The sequence below is a fragment of the Nelumbo nucifera genome, chromosome 3 (assembly GCF_055504915.1).
Source record: "Nelumbo nucifera cultivar China Antique chromosome 3, China Antique-T2T, whole genome shotgun sequence".
Taxonomy (NCBI): domain Eukaryota; kingdom Viridiplantae; phylum Streptophyta; class Magnoliopsida; order Proteales; family Nelumbonaceae; genus Nelumbo; species Nelumbo nucifera.
The window spans coordinates 29,912,743-29,929,340 of record NC_142651.1 but is presented as its reverse complement, the minus strand read 5'-3'; the positions used below and the strand labels follow the sequence as shown (position 1 = coordinate 29,929,340).

Below are 16,598 nucleotides of genomic sequence, written 5' to 3'. Positions count from 1 at the left end.
CCATAGAATTAGAGCAGGCTGGGCAAAATAGAGTGGTGCATCCAGATTCTTGCGTGATAGGTGAATATCACTTACATTAAAAGGAAAAATCTATATAACAGTTGTAAGACTGGCTATGCTGTACAGAGATGAGTGGAAATACTAGGAAGGATAGGCTTAGGAATGAAGTCAGTTGAAGGAACCTAGGAGTAGCTCCAATAGGTGATAAAATGAGAGAAAGTAGACTTGGATGGTTTGGTTACATGCATGGAAGACCATCAGCAACATCCATAAGAAGTAGGGGTGCTCACAATTCATTTAACCGAACCATGAGATATTTTTTGAAACTGAACCGGTACCACTGGTTTTTGAAAAACCATGAACTGAAACTGAACCAAAACTAATTGGTTAACAGGTTGATTGGTTTGTTTTTGACCAGTTCGGTTCTTTGGTTTCTTGGTTTTTTATATTTTCAATATATATTATAAAAATATATAAATATACAATATAAATACTATAAATACATATAATATATAATTATTGAATATATTATAGATAGATAATTAAAAATATAATATAATATATTTATATTTATATATATAATACATATAAGTTTATATAATATACAAATATATATACTGTTAGTGGAATTTTTTTTAGTATAATTTCTCACATAACATAATTCACCCAATTAGACTAATAACTGTGTTTTTTTTTTGTTATTTGGGTAAGCCCCATTCAGGAAATCACGTAGATATTCCCTTAATTACATCTCTACTAGGGGCAGAAAAAACCTTTTGATTCTGATTCAGAAGTACCAATGAATAGAGACTAAAGTAAGTATCATTTTTTTACAAAATTTTCCTTTGAAAATTCTGGTATATATTCCCTCTTTGTTTGAGAGAAAACCAGCAAATAAATAAATAAACTTTTTATACATAACAAGTAAATAGGTATCATAAAAAGTCATATTTCATCAATAAGGCTACAAATGGCCTTTAAATTGTGGTTATGCGCATTTATCATGGTGTGAGGAACCATAATTAACCAAGTTTCATGAACAAGGTTGTAGATGGTTTTCCCCTCACACATAGGTTAATAGGTTGTGGGGAACCATAATCAACCAAGTTTCATGAACAAGGCTGTAGATGGTTGTCTCCCTCACATATGGTTAAAATGAGACAAGGAGAAGAAAAAAAAAAAGAAAATAATAACAACAAAGAAGGAAATTGTGTGAAAGGAGTATAAGGAAAGACACAAGTCTAATAGAGGAAGTTTGTAGGAGCATTATAATGAAGAGGTGGAGGAGGAATACTGCAATCCCTACCTTCTTCTTTCTCTTCTTCTTCCTTTTCTTCCACACCACAATCTTCTCTTCTTTCTCCTTTGGTTTGTCTCTTGTTGCTGTAAATTTTATCAACTGAATAGAATTAGCCAATAAAAAGGCATTAGCCCCTTCTCCTTGTAGGAGAGGGGTTTATATAGAGGAGGGAGGTGGTTAAGTAACTCCTCACTCCTCTCTTCTTAGAATGCCAAGTGTCACCCCACTTAAAATGGGTTAAGGAGGGAAAAAAAACTCTTCCTTCCTAAGGTGACAAGTGTCCCCCCCACTTAAAGTGGGTTAAGGAGGGAGAAGAAAACTCTCTCCCCTAGGATGACGTGTCCCCCCCCCCCCCCCACTTAAAGTGGTTAGAGGAGGGAAAATAACTCTCTTGTTAGAATAGGACAAGTGGCATCCCCTTATAAATAAGTGGGATACCTCACAAGAAATTAATTAATATGGATTTATTCTTTTAGGGCCTGCTGTTCCATTAAATGCTTATTACATTACAAACAAGCCCAATTAACTTGGGGCCTGTTGTTCACTAAACTAGACTGTAGGCCCCTTTCTTTATTAAAATGTTTCAACCCACCAATAGGACTGACTGGGCTTATAAGAAAGCCCTTTTTCTTCTTTATTATTATTTTTTTAAGCTGTGTCTGGGATTATCTTAATAACCTGCTCCCAGTCCTGCAAACTTAAGGACTTAACATATACTGGTCAGTTCAGTTAACCGGATTTTTCAGTTGGGTTTCCTAGGTTCGGTTCGGTTTTTCAGTTTTTCAGTTTTTGTTGAGAACCCCTATAAGAAGTGATTTGTTGCTAGTTGAAGGGGCTAGAATGGCTAGGGGTAGGCCATAAGGGAGACATGGGTTGAAGTAGTAAGAAATGATTTAAGCGTTCATAATTAACAGTGGAGGTGGAATTAAACAGAATGGAATGACGAAACAGGACTCATGAAGCTGACCCCATATAATTGGAATAAGGCTTGGATGATTGATGCAGGAGCTGAAGAGTCAAAATTGGAATTTTATGAAACATAAATTATAATTGAATATTATTCATTTACTCACATTTAAATTATGTGGAGTCCAAAATATATTAAAAATAAGTGAAATAATTATTATGTAATAGAAAAGTGTAAATTACATAAATGAAGTTATCTATATTTAACTTATTTATCAAAAAAAGTTATCTATATTTAAATCAAGTATAGGAGGATATTACTTTGATGAAATTATACAATAAAAAAGACTTCATTTATTTATTTATTTGTTAATAGTATGCATGCTTGTTAGTTGTGAGGCTGGCACTCCAGGCCTTTGAAGATCATGCAGCAGACCTTAGGCTTAGGTAAGGAAAACATCTCACTTCACACCTCAGCATCTAAAAACACTGAGCTACATTGAGGATAATTAATAAGTGTGATGAAACAAGAAAATGAGCATTATGTCATTCCTCTCCCAGTTTTTAGGTTTCAATTGTGGTTGTGTTTAGAACAATAGAACTTTATAAATTTTTTGACATGATTGAAGGTGAATGGTTTTATAATATCTAAACAATACTTTGTATCCATAATAAGTGTTGATATAACTGTCTATTTTGTCTAATATTCAAGTGTTTCTCATTGTAGAGTTCACCTGCAGTAAACGAAGCACTGAGTGCTTTTAGGCATGCTGGAGATTCACTTGGATCGGAGAGCATTAAGATCACAACAGCAAATAGTTCAAATCCTGGGATACCTCCATCGTCATTGATGGCATTCCTGAGAAAGGTTAGAACGGTGCACTTAAAATTCTATACCTTTCCCTTTGAAAATCTATATTTTCATCCAGTAGCATAATGAAAGACTTCAAATTATCTATACTGCTCATAAAAAAAAAATGCTGCCATGCTGGTTTGTTACTTTATTGAGATATCACATTCAATTTCGATAAGCTTTGATGATTCTGAGGAATGGGTGCTATCTAATAAGGGACCAAAATGTTAGGGGGTGCTTTAATCATGGGGCATATGCCCATTCATGTGAGTGAAAACCTTCTCAAAGTACCATATTTGCCTTGACTGCCCAGGGGAAATGATCCTCTAGGTAAATTCATGCATTTCTTCGTAAATCATTTACAGAAGTATATGCTCACATTTTATTCAGTTGAGTAGATTATCACCTCTTGTTTCTGTTACCAAGCTGACAGAAGCCTCTTTCAGAATGACATGATTGCTCCTTTTTGGAGTTTTATTTACTGAAACAGGACTTAAAGAAAAACTGTTGTTTTAAAAATCAGAATGGACAGCAAAATGAAATTTGGGACAGCCCTGTGCTAAACTCATAAAATGGCCTAAAAAAGTAGGGAGAGAAATGAAGGCAAACATTTGAAATTTGAATTGCTATTTATAATTTCAAATGGGTATTATTCATGTTGCATTTAGCAGTTGGATTCTCTGGTTATAACAGATCTTGGTCCTGATGTATTTTGGTCCAACATATCTTTCTCTTCAGCTCAGTTTGGTTTGATTTTTTAAGCTTAGTGAAAAGCTTCTATTAATTATTCTTTTAAACATGCTATTTGTTTGTCATGGATTTCCTTATGAAGGGGACGTTGTCATGTCAAATGTTGCACTGATCCATTCCTTTTGGCTTGTAACTGAGGTTCTGTTTTTAACACAGACAAGAATATGAAGTTTACTTTGCATGGAAATAGGTTGGTGCATGCAAGGCCTCAAAACGCAATAGGAGAGTTGTACCTTATTTTATTTGGGATTATTAAAGTATGACTCACTAGACAAAGAACTTACAGAACCATAGTCCATAGGAGAGCATGAATCATGACATAAAGGCATTTCTCCAAGAGTTTTAAATACAAGTGGTCTTTTGTACTTTATTAAAGAAATTTCTGCTTTGTGTCTGAGTAATGAATCAATTTTAACTAAATTGTTTTTTTTATCAGTATTTTAACTAAATTGTTTCATCACATGGATAGTAAAAAGATATAATAAGCAGTCCATGTTATAAGGGCAACTTGCCATATTTTTCTATACACTGTAATACCCTACTGTACCAAATGAATGGATGAGCCATATACATGTTGTTAAATATAAGATAAAAAAGAAAATTGAAAAATCATTTAACTCATCTGCTTTTCTACTTTTCATATGAATGCCTTCATGTTGCTTTTAATTCCAGAAGGGCAGAAACTAAATTACATCAATAATACCCTGAAATAGGAGAACAATGATTTTGTTTGCCATACTGAGTTCACTAACATTGTAACAATAGGAGGAATTGTCTCAATTGGATTTGGGGGATATTTAGATTGCATTTGTGACAGATGCTTTAATCAAATCAGTGAAATCAATGCAGTGAAGTGCTAACTAGTTGTTTTGGCCTCTCTAGTTGGTGGTACCTAGGTGCCAACCAGTTGACGAAAAAAGATATGTTCTAATTGTAAGATATTGAAGCAGTCTCGTAGATAAGTCAACATAGACTACAACTATTCATAAAAAGGATGACATTGAACATTTAGTTTATTGACTTTGTTTTGCAAACAAGGAAAAGTTAGGCTGGATAGGCTGGGATAAGGAATCACAGCATTTTATTTTCTAAAGTGACCTTAACTTGTCAATGTGCCCTTTTTGTTTTAACTCCTTGGTCCTTATCAACACACCACTGATTGGGGGAAAACTTAAAAGAACCTCCACTGCCTTCTTTTATTTTATGCCTTTTCTATTTTATATGCCATCATCTAATCATGTTCCATCACAGACATTTAAAGCAACAGCATGAATATAACAAAATGCAAACATACTCAAATAGTTTGTTTGTGAAGGGGTATTTCGGTCTTTGTACCTGTTGAGAGTGCTGATGTGTACTATTATGTTAGTTCGAGTGCCTCTTACTTAAATAAGGGCACTTATGTCTTTTCCAATTACATTAATAATATAATAACAGGTCTGGCCGAAACAAGGGTTGACTTTTTTCCTATTTTCGAACCAGACCTTTTCTCTTCTCCTTCCTCTTTCTTCCTTCTTCTTTCCTCTCTTCCTTCTTGCTGTTTACTTTACTTTTCAGCTAACAAACAAAACAGACTTCTAGGGCAGGCCGAACTTCAACATAGTTTAAGATATCAACTGACTAGTTAGTGATGCAGTCGGTTAGTCAACCAGTCGATCTTTGATCACATTGAATCCGATTATGACTGAATCGGTTCTTGCTAGAATATGTAAGTTGGGTTTGCTCACTAATTTGAAGGGGCAGGTTTCCATAGAGTATGTTGTTAGACCTTGAACCAAATAAATTATGAATACAAAGTTTAATGTTTCTCTCTCCACAGAATGCTTCCACTTCTGGGGTTGTCTTGGAAGACTTTGATACTGCCTTTGTCAACAAGTTCTACCACAGCCACCTCGATGATATATGTATGTCTATTTTTTCCCCATTAGGCATATGTTAAATTCGTTTTTACATGTTACACTTGCAGTTTTCTCCTAAATAGTTATTTTTCTTGTTCAACACATTTTATTTAAATGCAGCAAATGTCAACTCCTCGGCAATAATATCTGTGGCATCTCTTGTTGCCCGTACCCTCTACATTCTTTCAAGTGATAAAGAACCAAGTATCTCAGATTTGAGTTCTATCAATGCTAACTCCTCTTTGGTTGAGGAGCTGCTAGGATGCCTTTTGACCTGTGAACCAGGGTTGTCTTGTGGCCTTGTGAAAGACTATATTTCACCTATTAGTACCTGCCCAAACCACTATGTTGGTGTTCTCGTTGGTGAGCCTTCCTCCACACCATATCTGGAGTATGTGGGTGATGTATCCAGGTTCCTATGGAATTTCCTGGCTGAGAGAACCTCCACTCCACGTGAGAACACTGGCTTTTCTTGCTCACGAGATTGCAGCAAAACAGGTGAAGTATGCATCAAAGCGGAACGAGATGGAAAGGGTTCTTGTGTCATCTCTACAACTAGGTAATTTTACTGTTTAAAGAAATCTAAATACCCTGTCAGCTAATAAATAGCATACAAGTGTATGTCCCACTTATTATTAAAAGTTGTATCAGCAAAATAACTAGAACCAAATGTATCAGTCTCCTGCTAGTCTGCATGCATAATATATACTGAAAACCAAAATTCCAAGTTTTCTGGAGAAGTTATACTGATATCTAGTGCATTATTGCATTGGAATGCATCAAAATGTCAATTTAACTCTTGGCATCTATACTCGCAAATTTTTCCTTCTTGCCATAGGCAGACTGCTCTCAGCTACATCCAGTGAGTACCATGAATTCTTGTAGTGCTTTGGCTTTGGTTGGACAGCATCATCATTCTCATGATGTCTCAGGGACAAAGGGCCATTATCCATTGTTGGTCCTGGCTATTAGTAGTTTTGGAACAGGTTGACCGGTTATGGACCTATCCCTTGACATTTTTTTTTGCACAAAGTGACCACTCAGATTTGAACCCAATGCTCTTAGCATTGCACCAATGTGATTGTGTCTTGGGGAAAGTGAGAATATTTTGAAATTTAATTGCATCCATGTGTTGGCTTGGTAAATTTATCTACCAAGTTTGTATTATCATCATAACATCACGTTGGTCGTTTCAGGTACATTCCAGCATATTCAACCCGGCTAAAATTTGAATCTGGACTTTGGAATGTGCTGCCACCAAATTCCTCCGATGTTATGGGGATAGTGGATCCTGTATGGACAGAAAGCTTTTGGAATGTAATTGGCCTGCGTGTATACAAAGTGCAGACTGCAGCTTATGATCGTTGGGTGCTTTTTGGAGGGATGGCTGTCACAATTTTGGCTTATCTTGCTATCTTAGTTACCCAAGCCATCATAACAAAGGTCCAGAAGCGGGACTGAGGGAAAACAATTCTTGGGAAAAATATAGGAACCCACAAACTTATTTACAGTTCGGGAGGAGAAAAGAATTGGTATCAGCAGCTTTACTGTCTATAAATCAAAATGTGCGATATTGACTGCACGAATTCAGAGCACAACTATTTTTTATTGGAGTTGTGCCTTTGGCATTTCAAGGTTTTGGATATCTGATTGTTAGCTGAAATAGATATTTTATTACAATTGTCAGATAGGTCTAGAAGATAATCTTTGATTACTGTTGAGAAAAAAAAAAATGCCAAGACATCTCCCATGCATCTCTGTATTAAGAGATGACCTCCAGGCAAAAGTTATTTCCCCTAAATTCTAGTCCATGGCAAGTTATCCTGAACTGGTTTGGCAAGTAGAATGATAATCACAGGAGCTGGTAAACTGATTTGGAGGCTGGACTGCTGTCTTCAAGAGGCGGACTTGGCTCTTCTGCAAATTCTTTCGTTTTTTATCATCTGGTTAAGTCTGTTTTACTTGCAGTTCATGAAGATTGACCTAGAGCTGCTTTTGGTGCATGGCATCCAGGCCTGGATATGTTTAGTTTAAGTTGGCTTTGCAAATTTGTAGATTGACCCAGAAAAGCTACCTTTTTCTGCACATCTAGGCCTGGATTTGTCAAATTCTGGTTTTTCTTCGGTCGACATCGTTGAAATAATAACCAGCCCCCACCTCCCCTTCGATAGGTCGTGATGGTCGGCTTGTTTACGGTAACGAGTCCACAAGTCCATTGGTGTTCATTCTAGGAGGCAGGAGAGATGCGTCTTTGGACTGAACGGTTCAGATTTGAGACCTGGTGAAGATAACCGATACGGTATCGAATCAGGAGCAGAACGCTGCTGTTCAATTTCAAAAGTTTGGTATATTTTGACTGCCTTTTTAATACTTTTAGGCCACAATTCGCTGCTTTTCGGTAAGTTATTTATCCATGTAAATGCAGTTATCTGGTTAAGTATTTCCTGCGAAACATTTACCCAGTTAAGTGCATTATCCATGTTTTTTTATTTCTCATGTAAATAAGGCAATGACTATTTATTCCATAAAAATCCATTATTAAAAGAGGCATTTTATCCCATTCAAGTGTTGGTAACTTTCCCCCTAGGTGGGAAAATTATTTATCCACCTAGAAGATGGGTATCACTTAACCTCAGGAAAATAAACTATCCTTGGTCCCTACATAAATCTGAAAAAAGAACATGAGATTCTTGGTCAATGGGAACCAAAATTCCATTGACCAACTTTCCTCCCTCTCAAAATCCAAAAAAAGAACACTCTCAGGTTCATTTTTCTTTAGATTTCAGAGGAACAACTTGGGCAGGCCCAACCGACCGGACCAGATTATATACTGTGGCTGTTTGATAGCTTCCTGAATATGATACGTTCCATGGATGTGATGTGGGGTAAAAGAGTAATTATCCTCAATACTCTTTTGGCTCAGTTTGGGAGGAGTATAAATACAAATGTGTAGGGCGCAAAAACCTTGTATTTTGTATTGTTTTTTATGTATTTGCACTGTAAATATGGGGTAACGTTCCATGCAAGATGCAACATCCAAAATTTTCCCGATTTTAGGCATTATTGGACATATGCAGGCTGGGTGTTTAAAGTGATTTGGCTTATCCTTATTATTATAGTAAATTTATAACGACAACTATACGACATTTTAGAAAACAAGTCAGATTTTTAAAATTTGAACGTGCCATGTCACCTAAAAGAAGTCAGTTTTTTCAAAAAAAGTCATGTCGGGGTTCTGACCAGTTCAGGGGGTGGAGGAGCCTTAAACCGCCCCCTGAACCGGTTTTGAAAAAAAATATAAAAAAAAGTAAAAAAAAAAACACCATCGATATTGCCCAATATGCCCCTACCGACATATCGGGCATATTGATATTTAGAACCTTATTTTCATGTCAGCTTAGTGATTCAAGATCACCAAGACAATTCAAGAATCATCAATTTAACAATTCAAAAAACCCCTCCTTTCTTGAATCCCAGAGCTAATCATTGCAAAAGCATTTTTTTTTTTTGAAAAATAGACTACTAAAGTATGATTTTCTTACCAATTTTGTTTATTTGCTGATGTGGCATGAATGGCATGCCAGTAAAAAAAAATGAAACGCTTGAAATGCTCCTGTGCCAAATACCTACTAAATTTAAATAAAGGGCACTAGGACCCTCTAGTGCACGTGGCAAGTTATGCTAAATGTGTGCATATTTGGCTTACTCAAATAAAGAACTGCATGCTTTTCTCAAAAAATAATAATAAAATAAAGAACTGCGTGCAAGGTGCCAATGGGCTTATTGGTAAGGTTTCTTAGTACTCTTACGGGATGTAGGTTTGTAGTGGAGACTTGGGGACAAATCCCGCCTGCACCTATGTTTGGGTAGGGGTTATGGGTTGGCTGGTTGGTAAGGTCTATTAGTATTCTTACTGGTTGTAGGTTTATAGTGGAGATTTGGGAGTGAATCCCTCTTGCACCTGTGTTGGTGGAGTGGGGTTTATGAGTATGGACTTTCCTGGAAAATAGTTTATACCTTATGAGATAGATTAGAGATAGGTACCCTGAACTTCAGAGGTAGTGATGTAAAGGGGGCAGAACTGTATAACCATTATGTCAGTTTAATTTAGCAATAAGGAAGAAAATAAAGGTTGATGCATAGATCTCTGTGTTGCTTCAATGCATAGTTTATCTAAATCTGAGAAGGAAAATGGAAAAATGGAAAATGAATAGCAATTTTGGGATTTTAAAATATTTCATACAATATAAACGATAAATTGTTGGACTTAGGCAGTGTTTGGAATTAATGCTGTTTTTTAGAGGTATTTTCTTAGAAAACGATGCTGATGTCATCTCCGTCGTGTTTTGGGAATATCTCTAGATAGTGATACTAGAAATGATGATGTCATTATTGGGAGATGTTCATAATACACCAGGGGAAGTGGTGTGGGGGACAATCTTGTGGGGGGTTGATTTGAACTAAAAAAATGAGAAGATGGTAAAAAGGGTGTTTTCTAAGATTATGCCTTTCTTGATTTTCAAGACATGGTCCGAGAAAATGTTTTTTGAGAAACAACTAGACATTTAAACAAACATCTGGCGTTTTCCAAAAAAAAAAAAAACAGATTTCAGACGTGAAACTGCTATAACACCATTTTTTGGAAAAACGGTATTTATGCTAAATACCTACTTAGTGGGTGTTTGGCATTGAAGCATTTCACAAGCATTCTGTTTTTGCTGATGTATTGTTCATGCCACATCAGTAATTAAACAGTAATTAAACAGAATCGATAATAAAATCACATTTGACAATCTATTTAAAAAAACATTTTTATAATGATTAGCTTTTCTTGAATCGCCTTGAAATCTTGAATCTAATATGACATGCCACATTAAAATTTGAAAAAGCAGACTTCTTTTTCTAAGATATCATACAGTTTATCAATAAGTCAAATCACTTTAAACACCCAATAGCTTGCATCTCTACCGATGAAACCAAACACATGTAAACGAAGGAATACTCGTGAAACTAAACGCTTGTGAAACGATCTGGTGCCAAACGCCCACGTCTATGATTCCAATTTATTGGCAAGTTATTTTTTTGGTATCATAGTCGAACCCATCCCAATATAATACTACAATTTGCTTTGGCCTTTCGGTATGGGAGAATCTGCGGGCACCACCAGAGTCCTGAATCCCGCTATAAATATCATTAATACACACATCTTGCCCCTGCTATTGTGTAAAGACTTTTCTCGTTCTTCTTCCGTCGGTCCTGAAGTCTCAGTTTTTTCTTTTCTTTTCATTGATTGCTTAATCATGGCAGAGGGGAGAAGCGCAGAATCGGAGAATCTTCTACAACACCATGTGGAGAAGCATTCTACGGCAGGAGAGATCGTGAGAGATGCAATCATCGGCATATCCGACGGTCTCACCGTACCCTTCGCGCTGGCCGCCGGTCTCTCTGGTGCCAATGTCTCATCCTCCGTCATCCTCACCGCCGGCCTCGCTGAAGTCGCCGCCGGCGCCATTTCCATGGGACTTGGCGGGTATTTTTCTTCCTCTTTTCTCCGATGAATATGCTAATAAACAAAGGCGAAAGCTGTAGGACCCATGAAATACTTAAACACATGCCCGAATTCGTCTGCTACTAAGATTTTTCATGGGTCCCAAAGGCGAAGTTTCGAAGAGTTGCATAAACTTTTTTTGTCAGTGAAAGCTAATTACTTCATTCAGATAAAAGCTTTATATCATACATTCCTTCCAAAAAAAGAGTAGGTCGTAAGCAGCAGCAGCAGCTCTTCGGAGATGGCTTCTAGCATTCCACCGCCCTAGCTCCATATTCAAATGACGGAGCAAAAAAGGAATGCTAGATAGCAATCAATTCCAAAGATGCCCAACAACTGTGCAACGCGCTGGAGACGAAGTGGAATTCACACTTCACAGGAAATAAAAAGTCAAGTCATCGGAAACTGTGGATTCCTTCCACTTCCACTGTTCCACATCTTCTATTCATGCAATCATGCATGATGTCATTATCATGTTTCTGGACTTGGGCCCAGCCAAGCCAAGCCCCAAATAAATATGTATATGATACTTTTATATTTTAGGCCGGAAATTCTGATCCGGCCCATGATCAAATTGATCAATATTAAAAAAAAAAAGTTGTAATCTTGAAATTGATGTTTATATCCATCACCATTCAGTCATTCACAAATCACAACCAAATATAATGCAAAATCAAACCAAATTTACATTTTTGCCTTTTGCACTCTTACCAAAATTCAAAAAAAGAAAAAGAAAAATTGAGACATAGTGGACCGGCACATGCGTGAGACATTAAGGGTTGGAATTCCATTGTCTTTTACTTGGGAAATGTAATATTTTAATGAAGGGCTCGTGGATGACACATGGCTCTTGTCGACTGGAAAGGAAAAGGCAAAGCTAGCCCATGTTTGGTCACTCGTTCTTTCTTCTCAACCAGTGTAGAGTGTAAGTGGTAGTGGAACCCTTGACTCCAAACAGCAGCCAATTGACACATGGCTAGTATTTACAGTTTGGCGTCACCTTCTAAGTTAAAAGGACCCAGTTAAGGGTTCCAGCGGTAAGCACAGAAATGAAGTGAAATTTGCCCAAATCAGAACCCAATTTATAATATTTACTTGTCTGGCTTCACGTCCAGACCAACATGTGAATATTGAAAGTTGTGACAGTACTGCATACACTGTCCAACAAATATAAGGTGGGAAGTGGGAACTCATCTTCCTCTTCTCTCTTGCACGTGCCACTCAACCAGTATAATTTAGCATGATATGAAGTTACTCCAGTTAAAGTAGGATTCAGCCAGGCCCAGGAGGGAGGCCCGGTGATTCAAGATGCCGGGCCTCGGCTGGACCTATGGCCCTTTATCTCTTTCAAAGTTTCTAGCTTAGGCCCAATTTGGCCTGGCCCATGATCATCTCCATTTCCAGATTAGAGTAGAACCCAAATTATTTTGAAGTAATTCAACAAAATTGACCTTATGCTTTTGAGTTGATCTGTGTAACTTTTAAAAGCTAAGGCTCAATTTGTTTGTGGTTCTGTTTTCGTTTGCACTCGTGTAAATCTATGGGAGTGCAAATAGATTAAGTGTAAATTCTGGTTTACTTTGGCCTCGGATTTGACTGTCTTATTTGCTTCTGCAAAGTAAGATGGGAAGAAAAATGATGTAGTTCCCATCTTATATGAAAGATAATAGAGGTAGGGTGAGAGTTATTTATCTGGCAGTGGGATAGGAACCAAGAAGATGATGTGGTTCTCACTTTATATGAGAAAGAATTTAGGTAATGGGTAGGTGGTAAAAATTTTGCATCAATTTCTGAGACGCAGAATTTGTACTGCTAAAAAATTCTGCATCAATTTCAGATAGGACTGCAAATAATAAATACAAACAAATAGATGCAAAACTGAACGAGGTGCAAAGTTTGTATTCGGTTCAGATTTGCACCGCAAACAGAGCCTAGTAATTTTTTCAATTGTTCCTCCAGGGAGAGCAACATTGATCAGTAAACATACATAATATTTGTGACTTCAATTCCAACCCATGCATTGAGTGGTGAGTGGCTTCCCATGTGGAAATCATTAAAGCATTCTTAGAAACTCATTTTTGTTGGTAAAATAAAAAAGAAAAGATAGGGGTAATTAGATCATGGGCTTTCTCTGTGTTCTTTTTTTATGTTTGAGATGTATATAGGATTTATTTTGGCTCACATAATGTATTTCTCTTGGACAGTTGCTTCTTGATCTAATGTGTTCTCTTTCTAATCATCTTTACTTAGGCTCAGTTTGGAAGGAGTACAAATACAAATTTGTACAGTGCAAATATATACAAAATAAAACAAAATACAAGGTTTTGAACTCATATTTGTATTTGTACTCCTTCCAAACTGAGCCTTACGAACATAGTAAGGTTTCCAAAATCCTGATTATGTAGCTTACTCATTCTACTATATTTTTCATTACCTTTGCATTGCCATCAATCAGATGATTACTATCTTCTCCCATTAGGATGTATGCCAGTTCGGGTCATTGATCATAACCAAAATAGTATATATTATCTTTATCTTACTTTCTTTCAATTACATTTTTACTTATGTTTGATTTAATTCTATGCCAATGCCTCTCCTTTGCATCAAGTATGCCACCTTTGGTAATTCAAGAAAGATAGTGGATATTAGTTTGGTAAATGAACCTCTTAGAATTCTATGATAAAAGTCAAATATGCAAAATATGGAACTTTTTTACTTTGCATTCTTATAGTTTTTTTTGGGTATTTTTCTTACAGGTTCCTTGCTGCCAAAACTGAAGCTGATCACTATGCCAGAGAACTACAGAGAGAAAAAGATGAGATCATCACTGTCCCTTATAGAGGTCCTTACGACTTTGTTTTCTTCCATCCACATAAGCCCAAACTATTTGAACTTTTGATCAAGTGGTCTCATTGTCTAGCTAGATATGATAAAAAAGCATTTGACCTTTTGTATCATCTTTATTATTTCCTACTAAATTTAAAAGTTATATGGCATATGACAGTGTCTATTTATTTTCCACACAGAAGCCACAGAGGTTGCAGACATACTAGCAAATTATGGACTTGAGCCAGATGAATATGCACCAGTGGTGAATGCCCTTCGGAAGAAGCCCCAAGCATGGCTTGATTTCATGATGAAGTAAGTTGGCTTTGTTTATATACAAAACATCATTTCAGAATATGTTTGGATCTAGGACCAACATTTGGCATAAGTAGAATAAGAGAAAAAATTTTCCATATAACTCAGTTTAAAGAATGAAAATACAATAAATAATTGTCATACATATGTGGTATGGTAAAAAAGATGAGTTAAAAATGAACGTGTTTAATCTGTGATCTTTTAAAAAAATAAGGAATAAATTTTTTTTTCATTCTTTACGTGTAAATGTATGATTAATCTATTATAAATATGTTTCATTAAATATATATATATATATATATATATATATATATAAAATCATATTTATATTATTAGATATTACAAAATAAAGCACTCCCATATTATTCATGGATTATATGCTTTCCAATGAAAGATTCCTATGATTTTCTGTATATTTGAATGGTTCAGCGTCTAACCTATTTTTGGAAAATATGAAGATTCACTATATTTTTAATTAATTTTTTAGGTCATAAGTGCAATTAGGGGCTGTTTTGAGCCATGAGCTTCTGTATTGTACACTTGTACATGTATGGAGGGTTAGGACCCAACAATGACCAGGTTTCATTCCAAAACACTAGTAACAGTAAAAAGCTGATTAGAATATCCAATATATTATTTCTAATTCAAAAAACTGGACTTAATGGAACTCTTAAGGAGACTATTATTTGCAATACAGAAATAATTCAGGGATCATGTATGGTTATAATTTATCTTGTTGACTTTTATCCATATGGTCTATAGCATTGAGAGGACTCCACCTCATCACTTTTCTGTGATGATTTATTTGGTGTTTCTGTGATTTATGGGAATGCGAGTACTTTTGTGGATGATATTTTTTTTTTCATTCTTTGTGCTATCATATTTTACTGAATCCTTTATTTGTTTGATAAATAGTAATTGATACTAATCAGTTTGAACAATCCAAGTTATCCAACCTTGGTGGAAAATTTAAATGAAATACAGCTACATATTTGTAATTTTTTGAACCCTGATTTAGGAAGGGTTCCTTGCATAAGGAGCCACTTATTTATTGTCAGATTGGAATCTCAGGCACCATTTCTTAAAACTTCAAAGAATGCTTCTGATGTCCCAGGAACAAGAAAACAACTATCTTGTGCTCCTTGGAACACCAGAAATGTTCTAAAGGACTGTAACTAACCCTGTTCCTAATTGGCTAGTAAAAGAGCATACCTCATGCAAGGAACCCCTTACTGAAGCACAACCCCTTTTGGGAAATTAGCATTGTTAGTCTTAAATTAAATTCTTGATTAAGAAGGCATATGCTATGGTTAGTTTCAAAAATCAAACTAAACAAAATCCATTAATGCAGGTTTGAGCTTGGATTGGAGAAGCCAGAGCCAAGAAGAGCATGGGAGAGTGCACTCACGATTGCCATTGCCTATGCATTGGGTGGCCTGGTCCCCCTCATCCCTTACATGTTCATTCGAGTTGCACAGAAGGCAGTCGTGATGTCTGTGGTCGTTACAATAATTGCACTGATTATCTTTGGTTATGGGAAGGGCTATTTCACAGGCAATAAGCCCTTCCGAAGTGCTTTGGAGACAGCTGTGATTGGAGCCATTGCCTCTGCTGCTGCTTTTGGCATGGCTAAGGTTGTGCAAGCATGAAAAACTAAGTCTCTATCACCCTCTCTCTGCCTGAATGTTTGGATCCTATTACTAGTCTGATTGTTTGGTTATTCAATGTAGTTTCATAACAACCAATAAGTGAATGAAATGAAGTGTCTTGATCCAATGCCCAGTCCTAATGTCTACTTTTACAGTAATGGATCCCTGCATAAACATCACCATTCACAAAAGGGTTCTGTTTTATTAGGCTATGAAGACAGTTCAACCAGCCTTTATCCATTAACCTTGTAACTTATTTTTGGGCTCTGTAAAGGATTAAATCCAAGTCTGAAATTGAAAAACTGTAGTTGTGATCATCCAGTTGTGCGGAATTTCTTCTAACTCTTAGTCTTTGCACTGAGTGTACATTATGGTAACATTGTTCTTCTTGATGGTACATACCTCTTTTGGAATTCGGATTGCATGGTGAAATACAGGTGTGGAGCTCACATGTTTATTACGACTGGCTTAACCTTATCCAGCCTCGACTCACTGTGAAAATTGAACGGCTTACTAAGTGGAGGCCTGCAATCTGTCACAATTATGGGGATTG

General features: G+C 36.3%; 2 protein-coding genes across 5 annotated transcripts in view; both read left to right on the top strand.

Moving 5' to 3' along the window:
- LOC104612215 (Zn-dependent exopeptidases superfamily protein) overlaps positions 1-7,589 on the top strand; it is a 41,365-nt gene extending 33,776 nt beyond the window's left edge. For all 4 annotated transcript variants that reach the window (XM_088902163.1, XM_010279591.3, XM_088902162.1 and 1 more), the window contains 4 exons: positions 2,934-3,074; positions 5,629-5,713; positions 5,828-6,266; positions 6,904-7,589. In XM_088902163.1, the coding sequence (XP_088758289.1) occupies positions 2,934-3,074; positions 5,629-5,713; positions 5,828-6,266; positions 6,904-7,168 (930 nt within the window). In that variant the 3' untranslated portion in view covers positions 7,169-7,589. The remainder of the gene's footprint in view (positions 1-2,933; positions 3,075-5,628; positions 5,714-5,827; positions 6,267-6,903) is intronic.
- A 3,227-nt stretch (positions 7,590-10,816) lies between these two features.
- LOC104612138 (vacuolar iron transporter 1-like) lies at positions 10,817-16,362 on the top strand. The gene is made up of 4 exons (XM_010279485.3): positions 10,817-11,237; positions 14,012-14,097; positions 14,282-14,396; positions 15,748-16,362. Exons 1-4 carry the CDS (start codon positions 10,849-10,851, stop codon positions 16,043-16,045), a joined length of 888 nt encoding a protein of 295 aa, XP_010277787.2. The 5' UTR covers positions 10,817-10,848; the 3' UTR covers positions 16,046-16,362.
- Positions 16,363-16,598: the final 236 nt, after the last annotated feature.

Excerpts from the sequence above, each read along its gene's own strand:
- LOC104612138 (XM_010279485.3), top strand. The coding sequence starts at position 10,849 with ATGGGAGAATCTGCGGGCACCACCAGAGTCCTGAATCCCGCTATAAAT. Across the intron at positions 14,098-14,281 it reads CATCACTGTCCCTTATAGAG|AAGCCACAGAGGTTGCAGAC; the intron begins GTCCTTACGACT and ends TTTTCCACACAG. Across the intron at positions 14,397-15,747 it reads TGGCTTGATTTCATGATGAA|GTTTGAGCTTGGATTGGAGA; the intron begins GTAAGTTGGCTT and ends CCATTAATGCAG.